The sequence below is a fragment of the Montipora capricornis genome, chromosome 3 (assembly GCF_036669925.1).
Source record: "Montipora capricornis isolate CH-2021 chromosome 3, ASM3666992v2, whole genome shotgun sequence".
Classification (NCBI taxonomy): Eukaryota; Metazoa; Cnidaria; class Anthozoa; order Scleractinia; family Acroporidae; genus Montipora; species Montipora capricornis.
In genome coordinates, this window is record NC_090885.1 from 22,967,963 (window position 1) to 22,980,462 (window position 12,500).

Genomic DNA, 12,500 nt, shown 5'->3' on the forward strand with positions numbered 1-12,500 from the left:
TGATATTTTTGCCTTCCCTCTTTCATCACAATGTCGGTTGAGAGCGACATGGAACCTGAGGTGAGTAGTCAGTCCTCTGTGGGTATTACAGATGTTTGGTTGCAGCCACAACTATTGGTGAAAACGCGTTTTCAGTGTAAGAATGCTATTTACGTCCGACATCAACCACTGACCATGTGGGGTATCAATAGGCACAAAGGACAAGACTCATAAGGGCTTGTATGGGAGAGGCAAGCTCCTATTCATGGGCTCATGATGCTCTTCAGAAGTTATTACATGAATCCCCTCCCAAAAGGAGTCAGCACATGGCAAATTACTCAGAGAGATAATAATAAACGTTTGCAAGACGCAGGATCATTGTAAGTGACTTTGGTTCAGGTTCTTATTCTGGATTCCTGATTTTAGGCAAACCCCAATGAAAAAGGCCAAGAACTAGGAATGTCGTAGGAAACAAATCTTGTAACCACCTCTCCAATTCTCAGGTCTATGCGGTTCATACAACTTTATAGGAGACTTTACTGTTTATAAACAAGTCTTGTTATTTAAATTTTGCCAACCAAGAAAAGCGTCAGCTACTTCGCTCAGAGAAGTCAGTTCCTTTTTTCTGTAAATTGAATTAATTGAAGGATTCCTTCAAACCTAAAGTAAAATTCATTTTTGATGGACTTGAATGTACTTTCTTTTAACCACAATTTCAAACATAATTATCAGATTTAATTGATACTGTGGGTCAGTTCTATAGTTTCTAGACAACCGAGCTTGATTCACCGTATTTGAGTTCGAGTTACCTGTTGAACTCGAGTAACAATCGCACTCGAAATGTCGAGCTCTACAACGACAAAATCGAGCTCGATTCCCAATACTTAGCTCTCAAGCTCGATTTCCAAGCATTGCTGCTTATCGAGCTCAATTTGAAAGTTGCCTATCGAGCTCGATTACTTGCTCTCCAAAAACTCTTGATTGTCATACTGTATTAAAAAAAAGAGAGTCTACAGAAAACATCAAAGTTGTACACTCACCCATCTCATAAATTTTTGCCTCTTTTGCACATTATGTTAATGCCACGATGAGGACAAACCGCTTGTGCGGTTTGGCTTAAAGTACCTTTTTGAGCCCTTTTTGAGCCCACAGTGCACCAAACGCATAAGAGACCATGTTGTCACTTTGTAGGCACTTCATGTGTCCCTTATTATAGTTTCACTTGCAGCAACTGCTAACCAGAAGAAAGTCCTGTAAGGTTTCCACCCTTTTGCGCTAACCAGGAGCCTTCGTTCCCAGATCTCACGACCAAATTTTAATGACTACTCAACATGTATGTAGCACCCAAAGAAAAAGCCTTGGCTGTGGTCGTATGGTCTCCTTAATATTTTATCGCCATCTAAGTCTTGCTCTTTACTTGGTTTCACGAGATTATTTCATTTTTGAATCATTTAATTTGTAATTTCTCTGTTCTCAGATATTTTTATGCATAATAAATAGGCTGTTACGAAATTGATTCAAATGCAGGGTTGTATATAAGAGCCGGCAGCTGGCGAAGTTCGCCGGCTTCTCTGTCAGGTTTCGCCGGCTACTTTCATTGTTTGAAGAGTCAAGATATGTAGAGGAGATGATGTTTATGAGGTCTAAACTACTTGGGCTCAATACAAATAAAAATTTGCAGTGCCTATCTTTTCTGAAAACACATAAAAGACTTCTAACTCAAGGGCAGTTTAAAAACGTTATGCTTGAGACTTTCGTTTTAAAAAAATCTTGCTGCGGTGGCGGGAAAGTAGGAACAATATGATTTGTTGTTCGCCATATTGGATTTCGATGTCTTCAAACAGCCACCGATTGTATCTTACCCGAAGGAAAAATCACTCAAGGACGTTTTAGTCCGCGCAAAACTTCGTATAATCACGCCGCAATCATAAAAAGGCTTGTAAACAAAGAAACATTTTCAAAAGGTTTGTTCTCAATCCATATGATGTTCTGCTAGCAACACGCTCAGCCTGTGTTCACGCATCTCTTACCACAACTCAACTGAGGAACAAAACTAGCCTCTGATCATTCACTAACCGCTCCTTCGTTTTCACTTCGAACCTTTCAGTTGATCATTTATAGCGAACGTAGAAGCTGAGGACTCGTAGAGTTTATTTAAACACTTGAACGTAACGCTCCTCAGAGTTAAATCCTACTTGCCCGCGTAAGTGCTCGTCCTCTCGAGGGCATCTCTACGCTTCAACATGACAACGGATCTTTGTCCAACGTCACTTTTGATCAACTCTCACTGCTTTACGGAACTCCTAAACTCTTCGGAAAAAAACTACATCACTCTTAAATCGCTCTAGAGTGATTTTCAATTTTCGAAATTACTACAACCAAGTTCCGCAAGCATATTTTCCCGCTAATTACACAATGGAACGAATGTGTGTCATCTTCACACCTAAACAGGATCGAAACTTCCTTTACGCCATTGGCCAATTAGTATCCTCCAATCAGATTCTTTATTTAACAACCAATCAGAAGCCTTTGCTGGTCTAGTCCTTCAAAGTATGTGCCATGTTTACAAGTTGTCAAGTGGCAATATTTGCCAGGCTCGTTACCTCCAGCAAAACCACCAAAAAGATACAAAAAATATCATTCAACTTTTTGTTTATAGGGTTGTATTATTGAAATGTCACTTCGTCTTTCTTTGAGTAACATGGTTTTCATAGTATAATTGCAGCTTGATTTATCCCTCTAATGTCTGAGTTTCATGGCCCAAAATGCCGGGAAATGCATAAATTTTCTGGCATTCAGTTTTCAAAAATTTTCTGGGGCGGCATGCCCCCGGACCCCCCTAGAAGCGCCCATCGTGTGGGTCCTCTGGACCCACACCTGTCTACTTTACAAAAAACTCCGGCTACTTAAAACCTTAAAGAAAACCCTGAAATGAAAAAGTTTTTTGTGGGGAAAATATAGTTTTTTCAATGTTTTCTGTAGACTCTCTTCGGTGTAAAGACAGTATGACAATCAAGAGTTTTTGGTGAGCAAGGAATTGAGCTTGATAGGTAACTTTCAAATCGAGCTTGATAAGCAGAATTGCTTGGAAATCGAGCTCGAGAACTAAGTATTGGGAATCGAGCTCGATTTTGTTGTTGTAGAGCTCGACATTTCGAGTGCGATTGTTACTCGAGTTCGACAGGTAACTCGCTCGAATACGGTGAATCAAGCTCGGTTGTCCAGAAACTAAAACTGATCTGATACTGCCATCTTCAAGCTACAGTGAAACAGCATTTTTTGCCTGGACCAACCATTGCATTTTTTTTATGTTTACAATTCAATATTTTATTGCATGTATGCTTAGTTACGTAGGTCTGCAAACACATGCAAAACAGGTTGTTATTGAGTAATCATTGCATCAAGACTTGTTTTCCACTAATTAAAACAGTAAATGTTTCATTGGTTAAGGCTTGCCATTCATTCAGATTAAAATGACATATTCTCATTGTTTGACAGAATTTCTCATGCTGAACAAACATGAGTTTGCAGTTTGTCTACTGTAGACAAACCAAAAATTTAATGTTTTAATTCGCTCTTGAAAAAACGTGCAAAAGGCTTGCCATTCATGGCAGCTTGAAATTGGTAGTAATGATGACACGAAGTTGTGGAAACGTCATTTAACGTTTAAATCCTTAATTTTCCTTTTGAAATGGTTTTCCAAATCTTTCTTCACTGGAAATTATCAAAAGAATGCACGTAACTGCACACTCAGTGTTGCTGTTGATAGGAAACTTTCCTTTATCTTTGTACTTAATTTTTTGCCCAGAACACTGGAAATAGCATTTTAGAGCTTCCAGATTTCAAAATTTTCTGGGGAGCATGCCCCAGACCTTGTTGATGCAGTTGGCTACTAGACTTCAACCAGCTGCCTACTTCAAATTTTATTGAAAACCCTGGGAATAAAAATTAATGTTTTGTTTCAGGTATTTCCATATCATTCAAATATGAATGCTACATTATCATGTAAATACAATACACAAAGAATCTTAATCCCAGGAGATTTGAATTGGGTACAACACCGAGTTAGCCCATCAACAGAAAACATTTGAGATGAAATCACTTACTTTTCGCTTATGAGGTAAAATACATGGTATGAACACATTTCTAAATGTACTTGAAAGCTCAAACTGCTGAGATTCATAGGGATAGACATAATTTTTTTTCAACCAAATAGCTTTGTATCATGGTGTCACGAAAGGTGGCAATTTGGAAATTTAAACAAAAGATGTCACTGAACTGGAAACTTGGAAAAAGATTTATTTCTAGCTATATATAGGTCATCTTCAACCTCCTTTTGGTAAAAATTCAGAAGACCTTGTGATTTTGATTTTAGAATTTGATGACATCACTGTAAAAACCATGTATTGTTTTCTTTCTTCTCTCGAGTGGGAGTGGAGGTCCACGTTTTGTACAGTCCCTACCCAAGATGTAATAAAATCTCCCTTCAGTTCCACGCACAAACCTTATATATTACCAACTCGGCGCTATGGGGCCGATACTTGCCGGGCATGGAGCACAGCTGCCCTGAGCAGTGTGTTACCTACGAACCGTTAAATTACTGCAAGCATAATTGAACATCTCTCTTCACCTCGGCAGCATTTGTACCATTTCTATAGATAAACTAGTTTATGTAGTGGGGAAGGAAAAAAGAAGGGTGGAGGCAGTCAAGGCTATTTCATATTGGCTAGAGGAGTGGGGCTAAACATTTTTACAAGGTCAGCAGTTTGAGGTATATTTTAAGAGCGGCGGTCCATTGGCTAATTATAAGGTAGGTAACTTGGTCCGTGCGCACGGCTTGCAAGTTTTTTGGAACGGATCATACTCGGCTTAGGCATGGCTATCTGTGTGAAAATGGCAGATCATAAAGGATCGTTTTCGCGTGAGAGGTCACAAATAGTAGAGTGCAAACATTATTGTTTCTTTTGTTTAAACACCACTTTTTGTGAGCAACATAGTGATTTGTATTTCCAGGAAGTGTGATTGCTCTCTATACATGTACTCTATTGTTATCTCAAATTTTAGTTAGTAATAAAGAATCCAGACCTATCTCATCTGCTTTATGTAAAGCATATTTAAGAGGAGATACTGTATGACATTGGGTGAGGGGGGTTCATCACATAAAGATTGAATAAAGGATCTATGAAACAAGACACATGCACATGTACTGATGACCCTTTGGTGAAATGTGGACAATATAGCTGTGATACGGTAGCCTGGACTTAAATGCAAAACATGCCGATTGGTTTGCATTTTATGAGATTTAATTGTTGCAATGTTAGATGGCTTGATTTTTTTGTCACATCATTACCACTAGAATTTCCCAGATCTTAGCTCTTAAATGTGATACATTGTATTTCACAAATCCTGCATGTTGAAATTACCAAATCCTGTATCCTGTTTATATAATAATTATTACAAGACTACAGCTGTAGTACAATCCCAAATGTTGTTCCCTACTTTCCCAAAATCTTGAATCCAAATGTTATGAATTATTAAAATCTCATTGCCTGGGATCTTGAGTGTGGTTGACTCAAAATTTCTTGCCTATATGATCTTAGTTTGATGATCATGTCGTCCGATTCCACCATATTTTATTAGTTTATTTCATTGCATGCTGCAGGCACTCAGAGACAAATAGCAGGTTGCATATTGAAATTCCCCAATTCTTGCGATCATTTGATGATTGGTGCTTGAGGGTGACGTTCTGCAGACTTGTAAAATGCACAGTAAACAATTATAGTGTCCATGCAGGCATGTGTTTACTTTGAGCTACATGACTGTACATTGTACTATTCAAAGAACCAATGAAATCTTAATTAAGTAAGAGAGATGAAAATGCAGATAGTGCCAATAACACTTGTAGTTCACAAACCGCATGTAATGGCAGACCTTAAATATCATTTGCCCGAGGATTTGAGGGAATTAAATTGGAAATTATTGGAATAATAACACTATTCTTAGACTTAATGACTTGATTATTGCTGCCGCAGTGAGTGAGCCTGAAGCAAACAAACAAGGCAGCTATCTAATCGGGAGAAGAATACGTTTTTATTCGAAGTGCAAGGGATTGTGGTCAAAGGTGCAAGGAATTGTAGTTATGTGCAAATGGTGGTACGATCTGCTCTGTATTTCATTTTGCTTGTCATGATAGTTTCACTGTCAATGAAAAAGTGCAAGAACTTGGAATGTTGTGGGAAAGAGATCTTTTAACAACCTCTCCAATTTTCAGGTCTGTGCATTACATCATTTCTTCAAGTTATTTGTCGAAGTGTTTAATTCACCCAACTTTACAGCTGATTATACAGTTTTGTATGGAGACGACATGTACTGGTCCATGGGCACCAATATGGTGGCCATTAATCAACAAAAACATCTGTCGTTCACTTTGCAATGAGAGCGCTTACTTTTCGCTCATGAGATAAAATACATGTGTAAGAACACACCTAATGTTTTTGAAGGCTCATACTGCTGAGATTTCAACTGAATAGCTTAATTTGTATCATATGGTGTCGTGCGAGGTGACATTTCAGAAATTCAAAATCATGCTGTATTTCCGAAAGACATCATGGAACTGAAAACTTAAAAAAAGATTTATTTCTTAGGGTCATCTTCAACCTCCTTTAGAAAAAAATTCAGAAGACCTTGCGATTTTGATTTTAGAATTTGATAACGTTACTGTGCAAACCATCTATTCTTTTTTTTCTTCTCTTGAGGGGTCCAGTAGGGTCCACAAGACCTATTGAAATCGTCCCTTCAATTCCACACACAAACCACTGTTAAATTACTGCAAGCATAATTGAACATCTCCCTTCCCCTTGGCAGCATTTCTACCATTTAAGTAAACTTAAGTTTAAATAATCTTGAACATGTATTTTACAAGATCTTTTTTGAATTTGCATAAAATTAAGATCAGCTTAGCATCTGTTGAAATTCAAGTTAATTTGAAAGTAGTAGTCAACTGAGGGATGGACTTAAGTTGAATAGGCTTTCTCTGGTAACTTTCGACAGCCAGTCTACTGTCTTCAAAGGATAAACTTAACTGATAACATGAAATGAACCGTTGAAACATTTGAAGGTGGAGAGTGATATGCATAAATTAAAAATATGTAAAAAGAATGTTCAGAGGAATGCTAAAAGTGCTAAGATTAATGTTTGTTTAAAAGAATGTTGTATTGTCTAGGGAGTATCACAACTAATAATTAAATGTATTATATAAGATAGAAATCTTCAACACTGACAACACCAATGCCTGAGGAATTAGTCAGTATGTTCTTCAAACGGGCTGACCCAACAAATCGACAGAACTTTACGATCCTTCCCCACATTAATAAAAGGCATTACTGAACCACTCATGCAAATTCTTAAGAGTCACGACATTCAAGTCACTAAACAAACCAAGTATAAAACTCTCCAACAAGAATTCCCTGTCCCCGAGCAACCAATGCAATGTTGTTTACAAAATCCCTTGCGTATCTTGTCCATGGAATTACACTGGTGAAACAAAAAGATCATTCAGCACCAGGAAGAAAGAACGTATCAGGAATACAAAACAATGTACTAATTAAAAGGTTCAAATGTTGCAAAACATGCATGGACATTTGATCATATAATTGACTTTGATAACTCGACGATTATTGACAAAGGAAATGACTGCATTAGAAAGACACTTGAGTCATGCATGGCGTACGGCCGAAACTGTTGAGGCGGACAACAATTCATGCCCACTCGCTAAACAATACAACATTCTTTTAAACAAACATTAATCTCAGTAGATGATCGATGTAGTCCCTCGTGTTGTGGCTGTCCTGTTCTCTCCAGCAGAAGTGGCCGGCTTAGCATTGATGTCTCTAAAATGGCTGATGTTGTATGAGGCCACCTAAGCAGAAACAGCCATAAGCCAAAAAGGGACTTTGCCGAGTGCTGGAACATACTAGATGCAGGGGTTTTATTAGAAGCCGGGACGCGGGTACTAGCACCGGTCACCGCTTAGTACAGTACCCGCCATTGCTCAAGGGAAGTCTCAAGATCAAAAGCCAGACTAAACACAGGGTGTCTGCTTACTCTATCACAATTAAGGCCCTTCTACTTTAAACTTAATGAAACCCTTGCTAGATGTAGATGTTACTGTAGCACTTTTAGCATTCCTCTGAACATTCTTTTTACATATTTTTAATTTATGTGTATCAATCTCTATATTTAAATGTTTTAACGGTTCGTTTCATGTTTAACTTATCAGTTAATTATGTGTATCTGTTGAAGACAGTAGACTGGCTGTCTAAAGCTCATATATTAAATAATTTTTAACAGAGAATGCCTATTCAACTTTACTATCCTGGTAACAGATCCTTGATATTTTAAAGTTGGGTTATGTTAATATTTAATATAGGCTTATTTGATGAAAGTGTGATATAATTTTTTTATTCCTCATAAAGAGTACTTACGTTTGTTGAAGGTATACTGTGAAATAATTCAATATATTGATGTTCTATTTTACAATTGAATCTGCAGAATCTGATATTGGATCCTCCTCTCCTCTTCTGGTAAGGGAAATATACAATATACTATCAATTGAAATTTTTGACCTTGGAAATTGCATTTCTAGCTTTCTGATTGGTTCACTCAATCTCGGTTATCAGCTCACATACCATATGACCTACATGTAACATGGAAACTGATTGTGTCAAGTGTTGCCAAGCTCGAAACTCAGTTTGGCTTTAATTTCCAACATTTGAACAAGTGTTCAGAATTTAATGAAAATTTGATAAAAAATTAATTATATTCCATTCGTGCTTGTTTGATGTTGGATATGAGACGGTTATATAATTGCCAACTCGGCGCTATGGGGCCAATACTGGCGGTGCACGGAGCACAGCTGCTCTGAGCAGTGTGTACCTATGCCAAGCTCCTAGAAGGTTGGGCCAGCAAGGGGAAGTGGATGTGTCACCGTTTCTCACCCAAGCTAGGGCAACCCCCGCATTGCCTCAGTGTGGGACTGAAGGGTTGGCGCTGTCAACACTTATCCTCAAACCAGTTTAATAAAAATGACGGGAAAAAAAAAAATACATGTAGGCGACAACAATGTAACAGTAGGAGATGAGTCACTGTTAAGAACTACCAATAGTAATATGAGGGGATGATCCTATTAGATCATATGGGAGGGTGGGAGGGGAAAAAACTCACTTCATTGTCAGAAAAGACTGAGGATTTCTGAGACAAAATGTGCACATATAGCAAGCCACAACAACTTTGATTGGGTGGCGAGTTGGCTGCATGTGTCGGCAAAAATCTGATTTGTTCCAGAAGAAGGAGGCGGGAAAAACGTGTGTTGATCGGGTGCGAAGTGCACAAACAAACAGTTGACACAATCACTAAGGTACAGAGGACAATTGAGTAAGGCATTAACTACAGTTTATGCTAAAGCAGAAGCAGCCATTAATTTTTCAATAATTTTGTGTAGAGAATTTTTTGCCGATTGAAATCCTATTATGTAATAATTATTTTGTTGGAGTTCTGTGGAAAAACAGTTGAAGCCCTCCCTGTACGGGTGTGGCCTGGTGGCAATAATCAAATACATTACAATTGAAGGTTATTGTTAATACTTTTAAGTTAATTGTTATTAAAAATGAGTGAAGTTTAAATGATTATTTCATTACATGTTGATTTGACAAGGATGCCATTGAAAAAAGTGAGAGTTACAGCAACAGAGGAAGGGTAGAATTTCAAGAGGGTAGATATGAAAATGCATGTGAACAGTACACATCTGCTCTCAAATGCCTACCAAAAGAACAAGAAAAGGAAAGGAGGGTGAAATATCTTTCCAACCGTGCAGCATGTTATGTAAATCTGGTATGTTATGAATTATACAATCTACTTTTTGTGTTCATGTTTTCTGTTACATCAAGAAAATGTTAAGTAGCACCTCAGTTCAAGTCAGAAAATTCCATTCAGGTTTCTTATGCAGATTTTCAGAATTTTAGACAATTAAAATTTAACGCTGCACGGTCTTATGTGAAGGCCTGGCAGGATAAAACTGTCCTTTTAATTTCATGGAGTCGTGTATAAAGAAGACCATCTAGGATGTTATCAAACTTGTTAGGTGTAATTATTACCCTGGTACTGCTGAAGTGTCTGAGGCTAAATTTATTTACGATTTACATGCATGTATGAATTTGTCCGCCATAGACTTATAAATTTGTTATTTTTAATTGAATATTAAGTATCATACTGGTAGATTTTGTTGTACAGAATTCACAGATGCATGGTTCTGTACCTAAATACCAACATGTTACTATTAATTTTCAGAGAAAATTCGAGGAGGCTCACGAGGATTGTGACTCTGGTATGTGGCCTGTACTGTACATGTACATGTATGTGGTTTCTGTTTAATGTGATATTTGTATTTTTTTGTAATTGATTTGGATTGGCTATAATCAAGTATGCACTTTTATCTGAAGGAATAAAGCTATGATATATAGGATCCTGCCCTGATACGTTAAAGTTTTTGTTATTGTTGAAAATATCCATACCCCCACCACGGAAGTGTCTTTCCTTTGGGACGGATTCAAAACATTTAAAATGGCGGTCTCAACTGTAGTCTCCTCCCCAGACTTCCAGCTTTGTCTCTTTTTCGTCCAACCAACACTTCCGTTCACTTGAGTATCACTTTTCGCTACCTTCACATCATTTTTGATAGGATTTTATGTTTCGTTGAGTAAATGCAATATTTATTGCCGCCTCGGGAAACGATTGTTGAGGTTCAGTTCGTTATGTCAAACTGGAAATTCTAAAACAGGAGTTTGACTACTCATTGGAGGAAGTAAATCGCGCCAAAAACAATAAGAGTCGCCCTCTCGATTCCATCCGTGGCTCAAAGGCAAGCAACAGTGAGGCTGTGTGTCATTTACCGGCGAGAAGGACTGCTGGAGAGTCAGTAAATTTGAAGACTGCACATAAATTGCCATATCTAAGTTTACAAATATGATGGATTATTTTGGCGTCAATAATATTCTTCGAAAAACAATCGCCTTTGTGACGATGTTCACGAAACCTACCACGTCAACATGTGTGGTCCCTAAATATTAAAGAATCAACCTGAAGAAACTGACAAAATGTGTAGACAAAGGAACCTTGTAAGTTTCTGTTTTATTTACTATGGTTTGCGAAGTTGTTTAAGCGAGTGAAATGATCTCATCGAAGTTCGCACGAAAACGTGAAACAGTGGACGTGCAACCCAAATGTTTAAGCTTTGCAAAGTTGTTACCGCACAAGCTAAAAGTTTAGCTGGATAATGAGCTTAACAAAGCGTTATATTTTTCTAAGAGTTAACCTTAATGTTTACACTGTTGAAATAAAATTCTACCGCAATTACGTAACTAATTCACTGTCGTTTTTATAAGTAAAAACATTCTGGAAATTCCTGAGGGGAGGGGGGGTCATCAAAGACACCCCTGGAACGGAAAATCCTGGGGGGAGGGGGGTGCAAATCAAAAAGTCTTCCGTGGTGGGGGTATGGATATTTTCTGGAACCACACAATGAGATTTTACTGCCCCATCAGTAAAATACGGTTAATGGAACGTGACCGTACTAAAAGGGGCTATTCATGTCGTGTAATTAGGCCCGGTTCAGACGCAGTACTTCACATGAGCCGAATCGAATTCGAATTTAGACCGACCCAAATTAATTAATCCCGGCTGAATTGATTCAGACGCCGAACTTAATTGCGCCGGAATTAATAAAACAGAGGCATACTATGACTGAAGAAACCAGTCGGCCAACGCGTCGGTCGACTGTCGGTCGACTGTTGGTTGACTGTCGGTCAACTGTTGGTCAACTGTCGGCCGACTGCTGGCCGCTGTTCAATCTTATAACGTATAAGATGCGTTGGTGGTACGTTGGTGGTGAGTCGGTGACTCATTTAGGCCTTATTGAACTGTTGAAAACCTAAACGTACCTTTTTCAAACTGAACGGAAATGTCTTCGACGGAAAACTTTCACTACGATATGAAAATAAGAAATTTACCTTTGACCGCCATCTTGTATTTCGTGATATTAGAACCCAGTTCCCATTTCGACAAGTGTTATTAGAACCCAGTTTTCACTCTGGCAAACGGGTTGCCCGAGACTTCATCTTTATCAGCTATTTATATATACTATGAGGGTGTGAAAAAAATTTGGACATGTGGGACTTTGAAGTATCATTATGTGGCAAGGAAGCTCTATTATGCGGCAATCAATCAAGAACATATTTGAGCATAAGGGAACAACATAATGCAATTGAATTGGACATAGACTTTTGCAAAGTTGGTGGCTCCTAAAGGAGCGGCTTTTTGTAGTTGACAAATCCCTCTAGGAATAGAAGGCATCGTCCAACGCCAGCGGCAACAGCCTCTTCGTGATGCGAAGTCGATTCACAAACGGCAACAGATCGCCCAGATGCCTTCGGCACTCCTGCTCGATCCTTTTAACTGAAAGTTTCAGG

The 12,500-nt window shown here is 38.3% G+C and overlaps 1 protein-coding gene across 1 annotated transcript in view; it reads left to right on the plus strand.

Moving 5' to 3' along the window:
• LOC138039960 (uncharacterized) overlaps positions 1-12,500 on the plus strand; it is a 50,786-nt gene that overhangs the window by 814 nt on the left and 37,472 nt on the right. The window contains exons 2-4 of the mRNA XM_068885778.1: positions 8,530-8,561; positions 9,691-9,867; positions 10,324-10,360. Coding sequence (XP_068741879.1) covers positions 8,530-8,561; positions 9,691-9,867; positions 10,324-10,360 — 246 coding nt within the window. The remainder of the gene's footprint in view (positions 1-8,529; positions 8,562-9,690; positions 9,868-10,323; positions 10,361-12,500) is intronic.